Genomic DNA, 25692 nt, shown 5'->3' on the forward strand with positions numbered 1-25692 from the left:
ATAATACAAAAAAAAAAAAACAATCAAAACACACAGATATTTTATTTCCAAATCACAGCACCTAGAATTAACAAAATAATTACAATCATAATTATAAAACATAACTTAAAAAAAATTTAAAAAAAGATGAAGTATATCTTGATTAGTTATGAATTAATTGATTTTAATGCTGAAATCTAATGCAATAAGTAATTTGTAAAAATATATGATATGATCTATTGTTTCAACTTTGTTACTCTGGAATCTTTACTTGGCAGCACACCTATATTAATCATTATTAAGGTTAGTTATTTATAATCCTCTGGTTTTATACGTGTAGTGCCATTCAAAATTTTTGGGGCCTCGGTGGCCGAGTGGTCTAAGTAGTTACTACTGTAATCACTAGCCAGTCAACACTGTGGTTGTGAGTTCGAACCCCGCTCGTGCGGGTGCACTCGACTCCAATCTTAATTGACTAGGATTGTCAGTTTTCCTATCGAAGGTCGGTGGTTTTCTCCGGGCACTCCAGCTTCCTCCACCAATAAAAACTGGCCGCCACGAAATAGCCCAAAAGCAGTGCTTAAAAGTGGCGTTAAAACACCAAAATTCAAAAAAAATCAACCATTCAAAATTTTGCCCATTAACCTCTACTTTTCTTTTCATGATTTTATAACATGTAGTTTTAAAAAAGACATTTAAAAATCTTATAAGATACTTGTTATTTTTCAGCAGTTTTTTTTTGTGTATACATTTCAATAGGTACTTCAATTTAAAGAAAACGAAATATAAAAAAGAAGATGTGGTATGATCGCCAATGAGACAACTCTTCACAAGAGACCAAATGACAGGGAAATTAATAACTATAGGTCACCGTACAGCCTTCAACAATGAGGCCAAAGCCCATAACGCATAGTTTATTAAGAAATCAGTTCAATACATTCAAACTTTTTTCTCTCGTTTCTTTAGACATTCAACATCAGTTTGTGAGCACCCTTTAACAAGTAGACTATACAATCCCCCAACACTAGTACCAATGACAGTCTTTGTACCAAGGCTTAGTCCAGCAGCCCCGGCAGATTGGAGTGTGGCAACAACTCCACCAGCGGCCACACCTCCACCATTGGCAGCGGCTGACCAGGCCATCATTCTAGCTGCCATTGACCCAGCAGCTATGCCACTTCCGGTGAACCCAGCAGCACCAAGCACTAATGGTGTTGCAGCTACAGAACCTGCCCCTAATGCTACTGATCCTCTATATTTCTTTGTTAGACACTTAATATCATCCCAGGTCAATTCTTTTATTTTTCCTAGCTTAACATCACCTATGGAGAAAAAGTTACATTGCGTTTAAAAAAAACCGTTGAAAACTAATTATCTGATTTCATATCAAAGTGCATGTGACTTTTTACCTTGACACCTAAAGGTACAATGATCCTATATCGGTAGTTGTTTTCAAGCATCATTGATTAGGATCTTGATGGTAGTTACACAACAGAGACTTTTTATAGGCCAAAGAATACAGAAAAAAGTTTTAAAAAAAAAGATAATTAGGAGGAAAATAGAGTATACAGGTTAAAAAGTATATTAAAGAACGGAGAATAATTGTTAGAAAAATACAGAATAGAGAAATGAAGCATGCTCCATCCAGACTGTCATCGATGAATGATAAGGTTTGAAATGTGCATATGACGAACTTTGATTTTAATTTTGAGTCACTTTAATATGTATAGTGTATCTAAGAGCACATAATATCAACAATAATTATGCTTTTTAAAATGTTTTCAAGTATAATATATCAAACACCATTTTTTTTATTAGGGGTCATCCATAATTGTCAACAATTTTCCAAAGTGTACAAAACATACACTTTTTCAGACCCCCCCACCCTCCCTCAAAATGTGTACATCAACCATTTTCAGATTTCAAGACAAAAACCAATCATTCTGAATAAAAAGAAGATCCTGTCTAATATAGTTTAGTTTAATATAGAAATTTGCATTGAAAATAAACTGAAACATATCTGACTGTTTTATTTGATGACATCTATCCGTGATGCTTGTGTTTTGTCAGAATAAAGAGTATAAAGATACCATTTTGTTGTTTTGTTGGTTTTAATGAATGGGATGGATGCATTTACACGCAGATTATATACCATGAAATTACACTGAAAGCAAGCAATCAAGCATTCCGGAAATAAAAAAAAGCCGGTACGGTAAAAATGTTGATTTTTAACCCCCTTCCCCCAAGTGTACGTTTTGTACACTTTGGAAAATGGTTGACAATTATGGATGACCGCTTACCCAAAGCATATATGCACATGTATTGTTATTTTAATTTTGAATATGGATAATGAGATTTTCCATAGTTATTTAGGTTCTGATAAGGAGAACCAACGGTTATACCAGACCGGTATATATAATGACCTATGCACACAACAATGGTTACAGTTACTGTACCTGTTCTTACAGCTTCTCTGTATGTCTCTGATAAAGTTAAACGCCAAAGTTCGATCAAACTCTTTCTTTCATCGCTTAATGTCTTCGCCTTGCCTATTGATATAATGTGTTTAGAAATAGCATAGAAAGTTAATGATCTCATTAATATATAAATAATATGTGTGTTTTTCATTTCGACACTTGGAGGTAATTTAAACGTGTTTCTGTGTCCTGAAGATAGAAAGCAAATTTAGCATGTTGTCCTCCTTATCCTTTTTTATTTGGATTATCTGGTTAATATATTTGTAATGTCCGTCCCGTCTTTCAATTCAGTAGTTATGATTTTATATACAAAGAAACAAGCATGGCTTGTCTACAGCTTAAAAAGAATATTTCGATAATTTTACCTCAAACAAATTTTTGCGCCTCGCTCCGCTCCGCAAAAATTTAAGTCGCCTGCCTACCCTAAAATCCTGGATACGCCCCTATTGTCTGTTATTGGTTGACATATGTTTTATCAAGCTTTAACTCACTTGACTCGATAAAAATGTCAGTCAATAAGTTGAATAAATGACTCGTTTAATCTTACCACTATGAAATGTGACCTTGTGTGCAATCGGATAACATATTTTGATTGTATTTTTAAACGCATTGTAAATGTATCTGTATCTGTACGCAGGAGATACCAATTCTGGAGTTTAGTCGACAGAAAACTTCATTTGATCATTTTGACTGTGGAAGTATTATTCTGAGGACAATATAATACTTTTATGCTTTGACTTTTTGATAACTACCACTATATATATTGTAGTGAAATATTTACGTTGGGTTCTTGTTTTTTTTTTTAATATTTGGGTTACTCAAAACATGTTATATTGTATATATATTATAAATGCATTTGTCCTTTGTTGAAGGCCGACAGTGACATAGAAGGTTTCAATTTTTATTTTATATATTTAAAAAAAAAAAAAAATATATATATATTTTTTTGTATATCTTTGTATATATTTTTTTTTATAATGTTTTTGAATTTTTTTAAAAATTTTTCTTCAATTTGGGGATGTAAGGTAAAAAGATTGTTTTGTAGTTTTAATCTAGAAGTTTGTCAAAAGCCCTTTTTGATTACATAACTAATTTTATTACCTTTCTACTTAATTTGAAATTGATGACCTTTTTACTTATCTAAATTATATTACCTTGAACAGGTGTAGCCAATAGAACAAGCAACACACAAAAAACTGTTATATATCTTCGGTCCATTGTTGGTTTTCTGTAGACTTGTCTTATATTAAATTCAATACTAAAAAACAACATCCATAAACATGTATTAAAAAAGAAGAGGAAAACAGCAAGCATCAACACAGTCCACAGAGAATCCGTGGGAAACAAAAACTGACAGTGAATTCAGATGCCCCGAAAGAAAATTAATTTCTTTGCTATACATGCACTAGAAACCACTGCGCAATTGTATTTTTCATTGAGGAGCCGCGGAGAAGGTTTTAGCGGGGCCTCCGCGGGTCTCTCGACGAACAGTATGTGCTCCAGTATGGTGATATTAAACATATTCTGTTCCAGTAGGGAACCCGTCACTGTATATTATGACTCTATAAGCAGTCTTTGATACACTTAGACAACCATCGCGTAACTGCATTCGAATCATGAAAGATTCTTGATAAACAATTTGATACACTTAGACAACCATCGCGTAACTGCATTCGAATCATGAAAGATTCTTGATAAACAATTTATTACAAAAGACCACACCAAGTTGATGTTCCGTTATATATTCTAAAAAGAGACGAAGAAACAAATGGGACAAAACAAAAGCCGGTTAAAGATAAAGATAAAGAGGCAACTGGGGTCATAACATGACTTTTTTTTAACAATTCTTATACAACTATTTATGGTTCAAAACTGTGGTAGCAACTAAGTTGTCGGTCCGTCCGCCTGTCTGTCCGACCATCAGTACTTGCTTGCTTTCAAGAATCGTTACAGATAAGATTTTTATGTAATGAAGCTAGGTTTTGATAGAAATGCCACCGGCATTCATATTAGCCAGAGTGTTAGATCTGAAAAAAAAACGTCTTATGTTTTTATGAAGACAGTCGTTTATTATAGATTCAAACCAATACTCAAATCAAGTTATTTTTCGGTTCAATGTGAAAAAATACATTGCACATACATGAAAAAAAATATATCCTGTATCTGTGTAAGCTATTCGTTCAGTTTTAACCTATGTTATAATTTATGCATTTGTTTACCTCCTTTATCTCGTATTACACAACAGCTTAATATATGACGTACATTCTGCATGTGACACACATACATGTACACAGTACATGTATATATATATATATATCGGGAATTTTCATATGTTCTCATCTACATGTATTTGTTGATATTGTCTATCTCAATGAAATGGACATGAAATTGAATTTATCGGGTTAAAAATAACCTTGCACCTGTTCAAAGTGAGGAGCCTGATGTTCAATTGTTGTCGTTTGTTTGTGCGGTTCATAGATGTTTCTCGTATCTCGTCAGTTTTTATATAGTTTGAACCGTTTTTTCCCTGTTGAAATCGTTTTATACTAGTCAATCTGGGGTCTTTTATAGCTTGCTGTAAGTCAGAGCTCCGTGTTGAAGGCCGTACTTTGACCTATAATTGTTAACTTTTTATACATTGTGACTTGTCATTGGCACTCATAGTCATACCACATCTTCTTATTTATAATACATGTACCAGAGCATAGGAGCCCTCTTTCGTTATTACTCCAATACGTATGTGTGTGTGTTTTAAACAAATATATTGTCGAGCGTTAGTGAATTGACATTTAATTGTTTTCCATTGCTGCACGTGCTTATTTGTTTTGTTTTTCTCAATAAGACATTGTTTATATTGAAATAATGGGCTCGTTATGGAAAATAAATAACATGTCACGGCAAGAGGCGAAAATAAATAACCTTTACGATATCGAGTAACAAATACAAGCATATGTGCTATCTCGACCGTAAAATGATACGAAAAACGATTGACCATTGTAAAAATAATGAAATACTATCCCCCTACAAGACATTTAATGAAACATTCATGTCGGACCGGTATTTTCCAAATCATATACATTGTAATAGTTAAATTTGGATTTTACTACCATAGCGAGAGAAGGAGATACTAACTTTTTGGTCCACTAAATACATGCATTAACACCTGAACCTGATTGAAACCAAGGGTCCGTGTTGAAGGCCGTACTTTGACCTATAAAGGCAACAGTAGTATACTGCTGTTCGAAATTCATAACTCGATTGAGAACAAAACAATTCCGGGTTACAAACTAAAACTGAGGGAAACACATCAAACATAAGAGGAGAACTACGACACAACAGAAACACAACATTAAAATGTAATTTATTATCAAACAGCTTTTGTAAAAAAAAGGTTGATTGTAAAAAAACTGATATAAATAAGAAGATGTAGTATGAATAATTGTGACTTGGATGGACAGTTGTCTCATTAGCACTCATACCACATATTCTTATTTATACTGATGATTTAATATGAAGTATGCGATTATGTTATAGAAAATATCAAGATAATAATGTTGTATCGTCTGCAACAACCTTGTAATATTGACCACTGGACGTTGCATGTTAATTATCCTCACAACGCTGAAGTATCATTTGATTCTTGTTTTTGTTGCCTACCGACAATGTATACCAAATCATCTAGATTTGAGCTTCATAGCTTTACTGACCTGAAGAAAAGAGTTTGTTCCGTAAAAGGAGATATATTGCATTTCAATTTGTCCTTATAGGATGAATTTTTTATCTTTATTTACATAGTAGATAGTGAGTCAAGTTTTATTTGCTGTTTGATAATGTTTATGTTATAATGAAAAATAAAAAATATCCATAGATTGGAAATGACCCATATGCGAGGTTCTGGATGGGGTTGTAGAATAGATAATAATTGGACAAGACTACAGAAAACTGCATGGATCGAAAAATAAAGAACAGAGAACAACAGTCCCTAGAAATAAAGAATAAAGAATAATGGGATGCTGAAATATAAAGATAAGATAATAATGGGGTGCTGAAATATAAAGATAAGAGAATAATGGGGTGCTGAAATATAAAGATAAGAGAATAATGGGGTGCTGAAATATAAAGATAAGAGAATAATGGGGTGCTGAAATATAAAGATAAGAGAATAATGGGGTGCTGAAATATAAAGATAAGAAAATAATGGGGTGCTGAAATATAAAGATAAGAGAATAATGGGGTGCTGAAATATAAAGATAAGAGAATAATGGGGTGCTGAAATATAAAGATAAGAGAATAATGGGGTGCTGAAATATAAAGATAAGAGAATAATGGGGTGCTGAAATATAAAGATAAGAGAATAATTGGGTGCTAAAATATAAAAATATCAAGATAAGAGAATAATGGGGTGCTGAAATATAAAGATAAGAAAATAATGGGGTGCTGAAATATAAAGATGAGAGAATAATGGGGTGCTGAAATATAAAGATAAGAGAATAATGAGGTGCTGAAATATAAAGATAAGAGAATAATGGGGTGTTGAAATATAAAGATAAGAGAATAATGGGGTGCTGAAATATAAAGAATAGAGAATAATGGGGTGCTGAAATATACAGGATAGAGAATAATGGGATGCTGAAATATACAGAATAGAGAATAATGGGGTGCTGAAATATAAAGAATAGAGAATATTCTGGCCCTGAAATATAAAGAATAGAGAATAATGGGGTGCTGAAATATACAGGATAGAGAATAATGGGATGCTGAAATATACAGAATAGAGAATAATGGGGTGCTGAAATATAAAGATAAGAGAATAATTGGGTGCTGAAATATAAAGAATAGAGAATAATGGGGTGCTGAAATATAAAGAATAGAGAATATTCTGGCCCTGAAATATAAAGAATAGAGAATAATGGGGTGCTGAAATATAAAGAATAGAGAATAATGTGGTGCTGAAATATAAAGAATAGAGAATAATGGGGTGCTGAAATATAAAGAATAGAGAATAATGGGGTGCTGAAATATAAAGAATAGAGAATAATGGGGTGCTGAAATATAAAGAATAGAGAATATTCTGGCCCTGAAATATAAAGAATAGAGAATAATGGGGTGCTGAAATATACAGGATAGAGAATAATGGGATGCTGAAATATACAGAATAGAGAATAATGGGGTGCTGAAATATAAAGATAAGAGAATAATGGGGTGCTGAAATATAAAGAATAGAGAATAATGGGGTGCTGAAATATAAAGAATAGAGAATATTCTGGCCCTGAAATATAAAGAATAGAGAATAATGGGGTGCTGAAATATAAAGAATAGAGAATAATGGGGTGCTGAAATATACAGAATAGAGAATAATGGGATGCTGAAATATAAAGAATAGAGAATAATGGGGTGCTGAAATATAAAGAATAGAGAATAATGGGGTGCTGAAATATAAAGAATAGAGAATAATGGGGTGCTGAAATATACAGGATAGAGAATAATGGGATGCTGAAATATACAGAATAGAGAATAATGGGGTGCTGAAATATAAAGATAAGAGAATAATGGGGTGCTGAAATATAAAGATAAGAGAATAATGGGGTGCTGAAATATAAAGATAAGAGAATAATGGGGTGCTGAAATATAAAGAATAGAGAATAATGTGGTGCTGAAATATAAAGAATAGAGAATAATGGGGTGCTGAAATATAAAGAATAGAGAATAATGGGGTGCTGAAATATACAGGATAGAGAATAATGGGGTGCTGAAATATACATAATAGAGAATAATGGGGTGCTGAAATATACAGAATAGAGAATAATGGGGTGCTGAAATATACAGAATAGAGAATAATGGGGTGCTGAAATATACAGGATAGAGAATAATGGGATGCTGAAATATACAGAATAGAGAATAATGGGGTGCTGAAATATAAAGATAAGAGAATAATGGGGTGCTGAAATATAAAGAATAGAGAATAATGTGGTGCTGAAATATACAGGATAGAGAATAATGGGGTGCTGAAATATAAAGAATAGAGAATAATTTGGTGCTGAAATATAAAGATAAGAGAATAATGGGGTGCTGAAATATAAAGAATAGAGAATAATGGGGTGCTGAAATATAAAGATAAGAGAATAATGGGGTGCTGAAATATAAAGAATAGAGAATAATGTGGTGCTGAAATATACAGGATAGAGAATAATGGGGTGCTGAAATATAAAGAATAGAGAATAATGTGGTGCTGAAATATAAAGATAAGAGAATAATGGGGTGCTGAAATATACAGAATAGAGAATAATGGGGTGCTGAAATATACAGAATAGAGAATAATGGGGTGCTGAAATATACAGAATAGAGAATAATGGGGTGCTGAAATATACAGGATAGAGAATAATGGGATGCTGAAATATACAGAATAGAGAATAATGGGGTGCTGAAATATAAAGATAAGAGAATAATGGGGTGCTGAAATATAAAGAATAGAGAATAATGTGGTGCTGAAATATACAGGATAGAGAATAATGGGGTGCTGAAATATAAAGAATAGAGAATAATGTGGTGCTGAAATATAAAGATAAGAGAATAATGGGGTGCTGAAATATAAAGAATAGAGAATAATGGGGTGCTGAAATATAAAGATAAGAGAATAATGGGGTGCTGAAATATACAGAATAGAGAATAATGGGGTGCTGATATACAGATAGAGAATAATGGGGTGCTGAAATATAAAGATAAGAGAATAATGGGGTGCTGAAATATACAGAATAGAGAATAATGGGGTGCTGATATACAGGATAGAGAGTAATGGGATGCTGAAATATACAGAATAGAGAATAATGGGGTGCTGAAATATAAAGAATAGAGAATAACGGGATGCTGAAATTAAAAAAAAAAGAGAATAATGGGGGCCGAAATATAAAGAATAGAGAATAATAGGAAGCTGAAATAGAGAATAACGATAAGAAAAATAAAGAATAGAGAAAACAGACATTAAATATCAAACCAAAAAGAAAAAGAAATATATTTCACAAATATGGCTTATAACTGATGGTCTGGATTTGGTTAACCATGGGCAAAATAGAGAATAAGGGTAAAAAGAGAATAGAGAAGAACAAACGAAACATATAGAATGTAAAGAAATAAATGCTTTTGAAATGATAAGAGTGATAAGGAATTTACAAATAAAAAAACCCAATCCAGACCCTCATGCTAAGTCACTATCAAGGAACATAGTACACGAGATTCAAATTATAACATTGTCGATCAACTTTAATCGTGTGATATTTTGTATGGATTAAACTGTTGACTAATTGGTCGGTCAACTTCGTACTTTATTTGAACTTTTTCACTTTTTTTTATTCGAGCATCACTGATGAGTCTTTTGTAGAGGAAACACTTGTCTGTTTTACAAAACTTTTTGCCTGGTATCTATGCTGAGTGTATGATTCAATGTCTTGGTTTAAGCTTAATTTTTTGTTCTTTGGAGTTCTATCAGAACTTCAGTAAGAGTTTTCGATTTTCTAATAATTTAATTGGCCTCGAGCATCACTGAAGAGACACTGATTATCAAAATGCACAGCTGTTGCAGTAGAATTGGTAACGTTAATGTTATTTAAAATGTAAAAAAACTTTGAGTAATTTTGATGCAAAACTTAAAAAAATGTAGTCAATTTGCGGTAAGAATTTACTGTGGATTCATTTATTTTCGTGGGTACCAATTTTCGTGGATTGATAAAAACCTGCATTTTCGTGGATATTTAATTTCGTGGTTTTGCCAAAATCTGCATACAATCCTAAAGAAAATTTGCAGTTCGTTGAACATTTGAATTCGTGGTTCACCTGTACCCACGAAATCCACGAAAATTGGTATCCAACGAATAATAATGAATCCACAGTAATTGCTTTTTCCATGTACACGATAGAAAACTTCCCTTATATATATATTCAGTTTGGGCTTCTTTTTTTCCAAATCACATATCTTCGAAGATTATTTACTGTTCAAAGAGGAATACTCCTTATATATTTATTGATTGTCTCCCCTAACTTTTCTATTCATGTGCATGCACTAACTTTTCAGTGTTCTATTATGTTGTATTTTATCATTTCACTGTCTTAAAAAGAAAACTAGATATGGAAAATGCCCCCTTTCTGCTATGCCATTTGCATGCCCTTACAGAACTGAAATGTTTGCAGCAGATCTGCAGCAGACTTGCTGCAGGTTTGTTGCAAACAAAAAACCTTGCAGGGACCCTTTAACAGAGTTTGAAGATGTTTGCAGCTAGCTGTGAACCTCCTGCAAACATTGCAGCTTTTTGCTGCAGGCTTTCGGCAAGTTTGCAGAAACAATTATGTTTGCAGTAGATTGCAGGAAAAAGAATATAAGAGATGTTCGCAGCTAGATTGCAGAAATCTTTGACAATTCTATATGTTTGCAAGAGCATTGCAAGAATTACATAAAGAGACTGAGCATTAGGCATTATTGGTCACTTCCTGAAGATAAAGATTTGAAATTTGAAAATGTTGATGGTGTTTGAGTCATGTTATGTATTAGTGTTCACGGAGGCATTTTATGTTGGAAACTAAAAGGTTCGTTTTCAAAGACATTATTTGTAAGTACAAATTCTTCATAGAAGTGTAAATTCATCCCCTCCACAAATACCTGCATGAAGGTTTGAAAAACATTTTCAAACATGTAACAAATATGCAGTACTCTACAGTATGTTTGGAGATTATAGCGTATTAAATATTATGTTGTTATAAGTCAAGTTGAATTCTGTGACAATATTATTTTAACCATATGCACAAGATAAATTTCAAATAAATCTTTTTGTTTGTTGTATTTTAGACTAATCATGAATGCAATTCATTTGAGCACGTACTTGAACAAAAAACTTTAAATTAATTTTTAAAAGGTATTAAATTATGCTTTGATAGTTTTGCAAATGATAAAATATTTGAATAATTGTATGTATGTATGGATGCAACCTAACTTTTTCAGAATCTGCTGTGTAATATAGATAATGTGATGTGTACACAACATGACATTGGTTGATAATTGTATAATGTATGGAGTTCCTGCAAGTTTGCAGCAAACAATCAGGAGAAATATTAATTTGAATATAAATGTTTGCCGCAGGTCTGCTGCAAACACGCAGGTGAAGGATTAATTTGCATAAAAATGTTTGCTGCATGTCTTCAGCAAACACAAATTTGCATATAAATGTTTGCAGCAGGTCTGCAGCAAACACTCATTTGCATGGTAAATTGTTTGCAGCAGACATGCAGCGTATTTGCAACAAACATGCGGCAAATACAGACTCTGTGTTCGCTGCAAGTCTGCAGCAAGTTCGCTGCAGACTTGCACAGAAACTATTTGCAGGAGGCTGATTTTTTCAGTAAGGGCGAGTCAACTTCTACAAATTTTAGATTTGACAAACAGTGATGTTGGCATACAACTTTAAATTTCTACGCTGTCTGTAAGACACAAATGATGCCCCCGCCTGACATTTGGAAATTTATAAATTTAACACTATGTATGATGATGTAACTGTAGCAGGAGAAAGCCGCACAAACCATGATCTCTTTAAGCAGCTAATACAAAAAACATGACTAAGTCCAACTACCTGTAATTTTCAAAATATTTAGAAGAAATCAAAATCCTGTGGCATAAACATCCTACAAAATATTAAAGCTGTACCTCATTAACTGTAGGAGGCGATAGCCGGACTAACCATGATCTCTTTGTCACCTAGTACTAAAAAAATGACTAAGTCCAATTACCTGTCATTTTCAGAATATTTAAAAGAAAAACCTGTAGCCATGCACACTTCCATTATGTGTATAAACATCCTACAAAATATTAAAGCTGTACCTCCAAAACTGTAGGAGGAGATAGCCGGACAAACCATGATCTCTTTATGCAGCTAGTACCAAAAAAAAAAAAAACAAAACACTAAGTCCAACTACCTGTCCTTTTCAGAATATTTGAAAAAAAACAAAATCCTGTAACCATACACACCTTCATTATGTGAACATCCTACAAAATATTAAAGTTGTACCTTCAAAACTGTCGGAAGAGATCGCCGGACAAACAATGTATCCTTATCCTGACGGACGGACAAACGGACAGACGGACGGACAGGGTTAAATTAATATGCCCCTGACATTTTGTCGCGGGGGCATACAAATCATTGTAACTGTGATATGAAACTTAAAATCCGTAAGGGTCTGTAATTGGTATAATAAAGAATTTCTATTTTTATTTCTATTTCTTTTTCTATTTCTATTTCTAATTCTATTTCTATTTCTATTCCCAATGGGCCAAGTGAACTTTTGTCATCACTTGGTGTCCCGGTCGTCCGTTTACTTAACCCAAAATCTCCTCTGACTACTTGGACAAACCAACCTTGGCCACAATCATCATTGGGGTATTTAGTTTAAAAATGTGTCCGGTGACCCCGCCTGTCAACCAAAAAAAAAATTAAAAAAAATAAAGGAGCAAACATTTTCAGAATATTGAGCTTTACCAATTTTACGTCAAGACTTATACATCAAGACTGTCAGACAACTTCTCATAGGAGTAATTGCCCTTGAATGACAAACTTTACCATTTTTATATTATTGCCTATTATCTTGAAATCTAAAATAGATAAATATAGATTCTACCACTGCATCGAGTGTGATACGATATTTATCCACTCGAGACAGTTAAATTTTCAAATTTAAAACGCGAGGTACGCCGAGCGTTTTAAATATTTAAAATTTAACTGTCGAGAGTGGATAAATATCGTATTACACGAGATTTGGTGGTGGAATCTGTTTCTCTAATGATTTTCAAACAATACGCAGGCAAGTAAAAAGATCTGCAAAAAGATGTGTTCTTTCTATGTGACGTCATCAGGCATGGTCGCCTTTTTTCATGCCGTCACAATAGGAAATTCAGAGGAAAGCAAGAAAATTCGACGTCACAATCGGATTTTAACCAATGAAGAACTGAGATCAAACGAACCACACGTTGATTAAATTTTTTTTATACAATGGGTGCAGAAAGGGATAAATTGACGAAGAATTAGAGAAATATAGATTCTACCACTGCATCGAGTGTGATACGATATTTATCCACTCGAGACAGTTAAATTTTCAAATTTAAAACGCGAGGCTCGCCGAGCGTTTTAAATATTTAAAATTTAACTGTCGAGAGTGTATAAATATCGTATTACACGAGATTTGGTGGTGGAATCTGTTTCTCTAATGATTTTCAAACAATATGCAGGCAAACTAATTCCTTCTTTTTGAATGATCTGCAAAAAGATGTGTTCTTTCTATGTGACGTCATCAGGCATGGTCGCCTTTTTTCATGCCGTCACAATAGGAAATTCAGAGGAAAGCAAGAAAATTCGACGTCACAATCGGATTTTAACCAATGAAGAACTGAGATCAAATGAACCACACGTTGATTAAATTTTTTTTATACAATGGGTGCAGAAAGGGATAAATTGACGAAGAATTAGAGAAAGAAAAATATTAAACTGCAAGAATGATCAGCAAGACAAATAAATTGGGATTTTTTTTTACCCCGTTTTTTGTTTTGAGCAAAAACTAAAGAAGATAGAGAGCAACTAAATAGACTAAATGATCAGCAATACAAGATCATCAAAACAGAATTATTTTGGTCATGAATCCTATAATCGTCTACAATTTTGGAGAGTGTCCCTTGTCAGTGAATATGCACATAGACCAAGGTGAGCGAAACAAGCTCTTCAGAGTCGAGTTTATTCGTCAATCAATGGAAAATCAAAATTAAAGAACGTATAAAAAATGTATTCCGAAAAAATATTGTAGAAATAAAATTGATTAAACATACGTCGGAAACACAAAGTGTCTTAGTAAAGCCAAGAGTAAATTATTTGGTGGAATGATACAATGTAAGGTCTGCTATATAATCGGATATAAAATCAGGGAATAATCAATTAACTCAAATAGAAGTGTGGAAGTAATTTTTATTTCTTCATACAGTAAATATCTTTTTCCGAACAGCCTCCCATGATATATGCATCCACTAAAGAAGATAAAGTGAAACTGTTCATACAGTCCATGTCCTTCTCCGAACAGCCTCTCATAATATAGTTATACATATGCATCCACCGATGGTACCAACGGGTGTGGAATGACATACTGAAAGATCCTGCAATTAAATTTGGTTGTAGAGCAACGGCAAGAAGTTCTACAAATACTACACCTACACCTATTAATACAGCCCATCCATATTTCTTTGTTACAAACCAAATACCACTGACGAGCGATTTCTTCTCAAATTCTTGCTCAGTTCCATTAATTGGCGCTTTCTTCTCACTTGCTTGCTCAATTTCGTCTATGAAGATAAATTAATATATCATCTAAATATGCAAATGTAAGTTTTTGATATATAGCTGCATTAGTATTATGGATTGTTTTCCATTTCGGAAGACGTTACAAAGATAAGCCTGCGTTCACACTGAGGCGAATGGTTGAAACAAGTTAACTTGAATGATTTTAAAACAGTTTTTTTGGGGGAGGGGGGGATTCCGTATAACATCAAAATCAAACGCATTCCACGTGGCTCATTAAACACGACAGTCAATTAAATTTTTGTTCGATCTTTCAATTATTTACATACGGGCAACGTTAAGTCACGTTAATTTTTCATGATTTCTCGTGATTCAGTAACACATAAGATCTATGAGAATTAACTTTAAGTTCACACGAGTTTTTACGTTAAATGCAAGTTCAATATTTCTGGGAAATTTTCTCCTTGAACACTGACTCAAATGAAATTATTGAAATTTCGTTTTACACGAAAATAACACTTTAATATACTATTCATTCATCCTAAGCTTTTTTCTCGTTTTTATCTTCATCAGAAACGCACCAAACCAAACAATTAGGGTGTATAAAAAGAGTCGAAAGATACCAAAGGGATAATCACCCTCATTAGTCAAAAACAAACTGATAACGTACGTCATGACAAAATAACGACAAAAAGACAAACAACACTTCATAAAAAAATAAGGACTGGACAATATTAACCCCACGAAAAACCGGTGGTAGTTTCTTGTGATTTTATGTGCTCCTGAAGGATAAGCAGATCCTCTTTAACTTGTGACACCTGTCGTGTTGTTTTTGTAATTACAAACCTGATATTAATTCAAATTCGGTAGGTCACATTAGAAGAAAAGAGAACGGGATGGTGGTTACGATAAATCATTCGTGATCTGTGAGACAGATATTTCATAACAGCAACAAACTCGTAATGGCGTCCGTTAAGTGTTCGAAAAGATGATTTCAACCTCATCCCTAACCCTCTTTCACTGAAATCATGACAGCAAATGCAAGCTTTTGCATGTCGTATTAACTTGGAGACATATACTCCATATATGCAGGCGCTGCTGGAAAGTTGCTATATGGAAATTGAACGTTCACATTTAGGAAGTTAAAATCATTTCTTTTGTCGTTCCTGAAAACACGATGAGCTGTACGCCAGTTAGGATGAAACTACACAAGGGCATTAAGTCATTACTTAACTGCAATTGAATGTTACTTGTTTAATACTGATTTAGTCTAACACGTGTATACAGTGATGTTTGGTTTACAATGGAGAGCGAAGAGAGAGAGCGAGCTAAAACACAGTTCTGGACAATAGAGCCTATTTAGGAGGACGGCGTTCCCGTGTGGATCGTCGAATTACATCGGTGTTTACTTGATCATCAGGTTCGTGTTGTAATTCATTTTCGCCTATTGGTAAGCTTAAGTCACTTTTTTCGTTTTCGAAAAGTTCTTGTTCTAACTCCTGTAAATGAGGAATGGATATTACATTCGGAATGTCAGGAGGTTTAGGCGGGCTAGGTGTTTTCGCGGTATTATCGTCCTCATCGGAAGATGCATAATTGTCGTGATTATAAGAACGCTGTTGGCTTATATTGTTCAATAGTGATGGAACTTTGTAACAATCACTCCTCCTTACACGGTAGGATGTATTGCGCAACTGAGAACCAACGAATTTTCTTATGTTGCACCAGTAATTGTCTGTAGAAACAACTAGATATCGGTAACGAGCACAAGTTTTGTTTCGGTCATTATATAGGTAAACCAGATCACCAACTTCTAAATGCGGAGATTCTGGTAGAGCTCCAGAGGGAGCTTTAGAAATTTCGCTGTAACTTTGGTTCGACTTTCGTAACTCATGTTGATGCTGATCAAATTTCGCTGTAACTTTGGTTCGACTTTCGTAACTCATGTTGATGCTGATCTGTCAATGGTATTTGGTTGTTTGAGAATTGATCACGTTGAGTCCACATTTCTCTTGCAGATAACCCGCGGTTTTGAATTCGAGAGTTTAAACGGGCAATAGCTAACGAGAGTGACAGAGGTGATATACATCGTGTATTCGGGTCTTGTCGCAAAATTCGTCTTCTAACTCTTGAATTGCCTTGTCGGCAACAGGGTTTTTGTTTTTATTTTTGACACGACCAACTTCTATGGTAATTCTATGTCGACACAAAAGTTCATTTTTGACAAGGGCTTGAAATCCTGGAGCAGGGTCGGTACGAACGACAGCAAATGGTCCATCGAGTGGGTATAATTCAACACAAAGACACAATAAAGATTCACGTAACGTTTCATGGCGCTCGTCTGTGATCATGCAAGCAGCTGTGTATGATGTAACATATTCGCGTACAACAAGGATAAGCTGTCGTTCACGCTTCATCACATCTGCAGCAAATGCAGACCCTATTGTCTCTGGTGGGTCACCTGTAGATTGTAAATTTAACTTGTGAGGAATTTTTTGAAGAGCGGCACATTGATGACATCCATTACTTACAGTTTCAATTGCTTTATCCATATCCAGTGTGAAAAAGTAACGGTATACGACAGATTAAGTTAATAGGTTGAAGGATGGTCGAGTTTAATATGTAAGGATGTAAGTAGTCCATCTAAAACCTGACGAGGAACAACAATACATTCTCGTGTAGGAGCCATTGGCTCGTTCCTCTTGACAACAAGTAGACCGTCCTTAGCAATACACGCATTGATCGGATAGCGTTTAATATCCTTTACATTAGTAAGTTGTTTTGACGGTCGGCTCCCTTGGCGCAAGTGCGCATGTGTTCGCCGTAAGTCCGAGCACTCTGTTTGGATTGATAACCAGACATTCCTGCTTGTAAACGGAAGTTTTTGAATCCCTTCAAGAATGTCTTTTGTAGAGATATGTCTAACAACTGAACTTTCGGTAAATTGCACAAATGTACAGATTTGACAGGCTGAATCCTCACAGTCTGGTGCATTGCGACTTGAAAAATCGGACGGAAGTATAGCAGCTCCTGCTACATGTCTTACTGTTACTTGATATCTATAGGCTATAGGCTATAGAAATGTTGAAACACGTAGGCTTGCTGAAAATTCTCCCCTTCACAGCTTCTCGAATGCACGAACACAGGGTTAACTATCGGTCAGTATGCAAGAATTATGTTTTGATTGTATGATATACGGACTAAAGTGCTTAATCGCTGAGGCAATAGAAAGTGCTTCGATTTCACGTTAATTGGCGTTGTCGCAGTTTTGCGCTAAAACATCCAGATACATGTATTTTATCATCACGTGTTATGTATCTTTCATCCCTCTTTTATGTAAAGGGTAGCACCTAAGGCATGTTTTTTTCACAGAACCATCGGTAACAATCCATAGTTGATCATTTGGTTGAGGTAAAAATATTGAACGATTTGTTGAAAGAGCTTTCTGAGCCTGTGAAAATATATCGGTAAGTTCGTCTGACCATTTTATAGTTTCTTTAGATTCTCGACCGGCTACAACATCTTCAAGTTTACCCAGTAATGAAGCACAATCTGGTATTACTCGTGCTAGTACTTTATACGCTCCAATAAAAGACCGCAAACCACATACTTTGGCTGGGGGTGGACAAACTGATAAGTAGAAATACGATGCAGAGCCTGTAGAACCCTTGTCCAGTTTTGTAGTAATTTGAGTTGGGTATTTCCACCGCAATAAAGATCATCGGCTATTTTAGCTACAACACCTTCTTCTAAAAGGTCACCTAAGACACGACACATAAGCTCCTCCAGTGCTGTTTCTGAGCCTGGCATGCCCATTGCAGAACGCACATACACACGTACACCTTTAAAGGGGGTTACTACACCACAGTATTTTATGGAATCACTCGAAAGTGGAATTTGGTAGAACGATTTTGTAAGGTCAGTAGCTATTATGTATTTCCACTGTGCTATTTGACGTAAGGTTGAGTCAACATCTGGCATGAGTGACGGTTGGGGTTTGCTATATCGACCTACGTCTGCAAAAGCGTTAACTAAACGGAAACTGTCATTTGGTTTTTTTAACTAAAAAAGACGGGTTCACATACTCTACAGATACACCAATATCTTCTGGGCGTTTGAAAACACCAATTGCTTCAAGTTCTACTAGTTAATTACGGAAATATTGCGGAACACGGCCTTTGCGTTGCAGGGTTGTACTGGTCCCATGTTTACTCTAGCTTAAAATGGACCGGCGGCGCCATTATGTCCCTTAAAATATGGATCAAAAACATCATCATAGTTATTCAATGTTTCCCTGAATTTTACTTTTATCTCTTCAGATTACAAATTATCTGGGTCAACTTTGACTGATTCTGAATAATTTGTCAATCTTGGGTGATTTATTTTATCATTGTTTTCAGAGGATTCGACAGCTTCACTTTTACACTCTGGAATATATGTTGACCGTATTTGAGAAAAGTGTTCGTTGCGTCTTAAACTATGGGGTTTCTGTGTCAAATTAGGAATACGAATTCTGCCAGCAACGCTTGTAATCAAGTTTGGCGGGGGCCACACGTTTGAGTCCTTTCCAGCATGTATTGATGAAATATACGACTCTTATCTTGGTTCAATGGCGAATGTATCATCAGTTAAGATATCAGATGGTAATTGCATTTCAAGAAAATCGCCTGGCCAAATAGTTGTAAATTGAGATGGAGCACGTAAAACGTGTGCCCGACGGACTGTACGATGTTCGGACATGTTTTGAACAGAGCCATATGTATAAACGGTATTGTTACCCAGTATTACTTGACGTTTAGATGGACGGATAGAAATGTCATTTTTTCCATAAAAGGAATACCAGCCAAGATGTCCACACCCAAAGTTTCGACGACTAAACCATCAAAATGTAGTTCACGTCCATCACGTGTGAAGGTGGTGTGCACTTCCCCAATGAATTTGAGGGGTGAGGATCCATCGGCCTGATGTGCAGATTGAGAGCTAGATTTTATTTCAATCCCCATTCGTTTAGCTCCCGATGCACGTAACATATTGCCGGTCGCACCTCTATCAATAGTTAAACGTGTGTTATAATGTGTATGGAACACGTCAAGATACGGAGACTGACGGACTTGGACTTGGTTTACTGAATGAGTAGGTTTAAAAACAGTGTCGACTTCTACGTCTGATGATTCGTCATCTGAATTATCAAATATTCCGGCAATTTGTCGGGCTTTTACCATGTACTTCCGATCACTGTTCGGTAAGAAAGAGCACTTGCTTAGGAAGTGGCGGTCGGGTCTGCCTGCGGCTTTACATAACGGACAGCTTTTTACAGAGCGTGGATACGATTGTCTTTCTTCATGCACGAACTTAGATTTTGCTGGAAGTAGATGCTCGCATAACTTTTGCATCCTCAGAATTCCGGAGTTCCTCAAGTAATGAATCTAGCGCTTGCGAAACTTCCGGTTTAATTGACGACAATGTCCTCGATCTCAATTCTGTTCCATATCTTTGTTTGAATAGTTTCGGTAGGTCTGTATGTATTAGTCTAAACCATGTTAGAACGACAAAGTTTTCAAGTGAAGGTGTCATTTCTTCATCTTCCTCGATTGCGCCCCCGTGATGCGTTATTTGAGTATCCCGTCGGAGCAGGTTGTCTTCAACAAAAGCCATTATTCGTTGATAAAGGTCTCTTGGACGTTCGTTCAATTCGAAATATATTGCGGAAAAGTCTATAAAATGAGCATCCGTGGACCGGAATCCATAATGTAAACGGATGATTTGCCATATATTTTCAGTCGAAGTAGAAATTTTCACAATTGTGTTTCTAGAGATAACAGGGCAATAATTGACTATTTGACCTAGCATTAATTCTAACATGCTGACTTTTTGTTCACGTGTACGCCTGTTTGCTTCGGCAACAACTTCATCATCATTTAAAAAAGCCACGGTTGGGATCATTCCTAGTTTCTTTACCCATTGCACGCCGTCATCTAAGAATGGTGCAAAATGTGGGTCTCATGATAACGTGTATATTATGTTTTGTCTCCAGTTTTCAAATGAATTTACAGTTTCAATTTTAGTAAGGCACCACTGTTTAGGTGCTCTGTGTGTATTAGACATTGTGTTAAATGTTCTTGGTTATGTATACTGCAGTTTAAGTTTCACGGTAAATATTTATTTACGAGTGACCTAGACAGGTTTGAGTCTGTCCCGATGTTTGTCTCAACAATGTGATGAATAATTAACCTTTCTTGTAGGCGTAAATTCGAATCACGCTGCCACCACGCCAGTTAGGATGAAACTACACAAGGGCATTAAGTCGTTACTTAACTGCAATTGAATGTTACTTGTTTAATACTGATTTAGTCTAACACATGTATACAGTGATGTTTGGTTTACAATGGAGAGCGAAGAGAGAGAGCGAGCTAAAACATAATTAACAGTTCCGGACAATAGAGCCTATTATGGTGGTATATCCAAATCTTACCCCGCAAACATAGCATATAACCCTCATGCGGACGTCCATATATAATTTACTGTCGCAAATTGAGTTTACATGGCTACACCTAGCGGATCAATGAAAACGGATTTTTTTAAACTACCAATAGACGTCTGCAACATATAATATACAGCCCAATTTCAATACTTATAATTATATATTTGATATTTGAAAACCCATTAAGTTATTAATTATGTCCAACAAATAAAACAGGACATATGCCATTGTAGTTTATTATTTTTTAAAACAACACATTATTTATTTCTTGCGTCCGAAAAGATTTGTTTGACTAATCTTCATCAGGAACGCTCCATGCCGAATAACTGAAAGCCGAGTATATGTATTACCAAGGTTATTTCAACTGATCGGGCGGAGCTTACGTGTCAATTTACACAAGGACAGTCTATTCGAAGATGTGTGTGATAAGGATGATTGCCGTTGCCGTTATAGTTATTGTAACTAATTTCTAATCACCTACCAGTGTCACAAAACTTACACCCCAGCTCTATTGTTATACTTCATAGTTTCTATTTCTGAAACAAGTGTAAATTGAATATATCTATTGTTACGAATGACAATGGATTTTGGCCACAGGGTGTGACGAGCGGCTACATCCTGAAAACACAGTCCATTGTAATTCATAACAATAGAAATTGATTATTTTTTAAATAACATTAGCATAAAAAATGTTTCAAGATATAAAAAAACACATTTTAGGAAATTCCAATAGCGAAAAAAATCTTTGAAAAAGTATCTATTTTTTAAACAAAAAAAATATCTTTAAATTCTGCTTTGTTTGAAGATAAAAATTTATGATCCCAGTCATAGGTCTCTATTCTAAAGTATTGATCTTTACTCCCGGACCCCCTCCCCCCCTTTCGGATTGCCCCTAGAAAAAAAAGAGTTCCTTAATATTCAATCTGTATTTTTGTATGTTGAGCGTGTCGGGTCTTCGGGTTTCTAATCCAGACACACCTTTCCCTCAGTATGTCCGAATATGAATGTTTGTTTATCCTTAAGAAAGGGGGGGGGGGGGGGTGGCTTTCTTTTCTATTAAAACCGTACCATATGTAAAATACATTTATGATTACCTTAATTAAACAGGTATAAATACTTTGGATTATAATATAGGCTTTATCTTTAGTCTCTTCTACCAAATCCAACGCTTGACTCAAAATGTCGTCCGTCTTATACCTCGACCAAATTGACAACTGCATACAAAAAGCATGATGTATTTTGTTTTGTACTAAGAATGCACGAAACAGTCAACCTTGACATGCTGATTCATATTAGCACATGGATTTAACGGGAATATTAAAAACAGCAACTTTGACATTTGTAAAATCTTCTCACTTGTCAAGGTTTGAACGAAGATAGACAAATTAGGTTACTAGTGGCGTTTCATGTAAAAAAAAAATAAATGAAAAAACATATAAATCATGGTTTTATATTGTCAATAAATACGCTATCCGTTCCTTTTCTTTTAATAATCAATGTTAACAAATATAGGGTTTAGCTTAGGGTGTAAGTTAGTTATACACCCTGGGATACGGCGTGTCTTGATAAGAAACCCCTAAGGCCTCCGGCCGACGGGGTGTCTTATCCAGACACACATATCTCTCGGTGTATAAATATCACAGATATGCAAAAGACCTGAGTGTACGATATGGGATGAATAGAATAGTTTAAAATTTATAGCATTTATATGTGCAAAAGCAGAGTATTTTAAAGTATCGGATATTGTGTTATTCTGTTTGAAACTTTTCTGATTATGAGATTTATTTTAAACGTGATTTATAAAAAAAATCTATAAAAAAAGGAAATATTTAGACCCTATTTTTTCCTTCCTTCAATATGATCAATTTTATTTGCAACGTAGCCCCGTCCACCCCTCCTCCTTAAAACATTGGAATATAAGGAAGGAAAAAAGTATTTCAAAACGTTATAGAATAACGAGATATGCATATTCTGCAACTGATGTCGTCATAGTTTGACTTTCATATTCACAAATTCCAAAATGTGACAAATTTTACATGTTTTTAAACTTTGCTTTACAAGAAAATCGACGACTGTTTCTCATTATTTTTTTTGCGGAAACACATATATTGTTTACATATTTTAACCGGATCAATGACCATAACTGGATACTTCATTGATGAGTTTATCCTAAAACACCTGTCTATAGATGGACTGGTCTATGATGAGCGAACTGGTTACCCCCCCTTCCCCCCCCCCCCCCCCCAGTCAAGTGAAATAAATCAAGAAATATAATAACCAAAACAGTAGAAGAGCTATATGATCAAAAGTACATATTAAATACAAAGGTTCTACAATCTATTTTTTCTTTATATTATATTAAATTATATTAGATATTTATAATATATAAGGTACAATGAGAATGGTCTAGTCTTACAAAAATGGAAGTATATACTTGCTGTTCAAAATGAAACACAAAAAAGGTCGATCATAAATCTCGCGTTAAAGTCTGAAACGAGTGACTGGTGAAAAATAATGTTAATCCAATTCTCGAACCAATGCATGCATATATCATAAACTTAGTCTTCTGTGCACGGTTTTATCGTTTTTTACGCATCCATTTCGTAGAATCGTCAAAAAAATATTATACTCAGTCAGTGTTGTTGTGAAAATATGACAGCTAATTAATGGTCGTGTTTTAAAGTCGAAGTTTACCGATTGTCACCTTTGTAAACTACAACAAAGAAACATGGATATTCAGGTAGGCACGCGTAAAAATTGTACAATAAGATATAGTTTATTTCGATGACGGAGCGATGTTTACGTTTGTTGACTTTCTCTGTCAATTTGGGTTTCCCCTTTAAATTTGCGTATTGCGATTACCGGATTTTTACGAGAAAGGTCACGCTGAGGTAATGGCATACGGAAAAGATGTCGGCAAGTTGTTGTCTTGGAAGCCAACAATAAAAAAAAAGTAAATTTCTTTTAAATTTGGAAGATTTAAGAATTTTCTTCAGAAAAATATATATGTACATAAGAGTTATAATAAAAAACTAGCCACTTAGTTATAAAAACATATGCATTCATTTTTTTAATTTGAAGTTTCATATGACTTTAAGAGCTAAAAATCTCTAAACAACCTTGTTACCTGGCTGTTTACTGTAATACTATTTATCGACCAAACGTATCAAATTTCGAACGTTTGCGAAACAGATGTTTTTCTAACATTATAAACATCAACAGCAAAGACAAAATTCGATTCTCTAGATACAGTTCAATTTTCTACTTGTGTCTAATACCATTATTTAAAAAAAAAACAGTTGATGTCACCAGACAATGTAAGACAATATTCTATTAACTTGAAATCGTTTATACTTGTGTTTCACAAGTATTAACGATTTCAAGTTAACAGTTAATTAAACATTATAGAATCATATTTCATATGTATCAACAATACTTAATCTTAATTAAGTTATTGATATATGCACTTACATGACATTAAGTTAATGTACTGCTTCTATTTTCTACCATCTCTAATATTTTTTTACGTTTTAACTCATTCAGATAACTATCTACGTGGCACACATGTAAAGCTAAACATGATATTTGAAATACCAATGGCTCATCGATTTTAAAAGGAAAAGTACATCAAAGATGAAAGTTCAAATATTAGCTTTTTTAACATGCCTTAAGTGTGTCAGATACATAGGAAATGAATATAACAATTCATCACAGTTTTTTTAGGTCCTCAAAGCTGTCCTAAAAGATTTCATGATATAAGTTACTGCCTTTTTTTTTTAAATAAGATAGGTTTAAAATGAGATACTAAAATAATTGCAATACGTCAATTTGACAGCAAACAATCTATGGAAATAAACAGAAAACAATTAGAAGGCAACACATTTTTTTTCGCATTTGGGTTTATCGGACAGTGTATAATTTCGTTGCATATAATCGACAGAACGAGATTGAGGGAGTATTACAGTTTAAGATATAAAAGAAAATAGTTTGACTTCGCAACATGATTACTAATTTAGGTCAGCAACATTGGTCAGTGGTTGTCTCTTTTTATGATTAATTGTCATATGGGTAATTTGGTATCGATGACAGAATTTATAACGCAATGCATATACACTTGATGCGATTTAGATATGTTGTATAGGCACCCGCCTGTTGATACATCTCCTTTGCTTTGTTATTGTTCTTGTATGGTTGTCTCATAAGTGAGTTATTTACATTTTATATTACTCGCCTTCAAATTTAAACATATCGTCATTTTATCGCCCTAGTTTCAAGATACAATAGTTTTCCAATCTAAAAATAAAGACATTTGATTTCATCACCCTACCTTTCAAAATAAAAGTTGTCAAACATTAAAAATGATTTTTTCCAAAATTGTAGATTTGGTGTTTTTACCCATCTATCAAAAGACCAAAGCCCTCTGAAGCCGAAAAACAAATTC

The 25692-nt window shown here is 34.4% G+C and overlaps 1 protein-coding gene and 1 long non-coding RNA gene across 2 annotated transcripts in view; both read right to left on the minus strand.

The window, feature by feature from the left end:
* Window positions 1-26: 26 nt before the first annotated feature.
* The window catches only part of LOC127718520 (interferon alpha-inducible protein 27-like protein 2), an 83858-nt gene continuing 58192 nt past the window's right edge, over window positions 27-25692 (minus strand). The window contains exons 2-3 of the mRNA XM_052224593.1: window positions 2436-2528; window positions 27-1301 (exon numbers count right to left, since the gene is read on the minus strand). Of these exons, the coding sequence (XP_052080553.1) occupies window positions 919-1301; window positions 2436-2528 (476 nt within the window). The 3' untranslated portion in view covers window positions 27-918. The remainder of the gene's footprint in view (window positions 1302-2435; window positions 2529-25692) is intronic.
* Window positions 14426-25046, minus strand: LOC127718526 (uncharacterized). Its single transcript, XR_007989877.1, has 2 exons — window positions 24723-25046; window positions 14426-14814 (listed from the first exon to the last, which is right to left on the minus strand). It is a non-coding gene; the product is annotated as an uncharacterized LOC127718526 (long non-coding RNA).

This window comes from Mytilus californianus, unplaced genomic scaffold, assembly GCF_021869535.1.
Source record: "Mytilus californianus isolate M0D057914Y unplaced genomic scaffold, xbMytCali1.0.p SCAF_10, whole genome shotgun sequence".
NCBI classification, from domain to species: domain Eukaryota; kingdom Metazoa; phylum Mollusca; class Bivalvia; order Mytilida; family Mytilidae; genus Mytilus; species Mytilus californianus.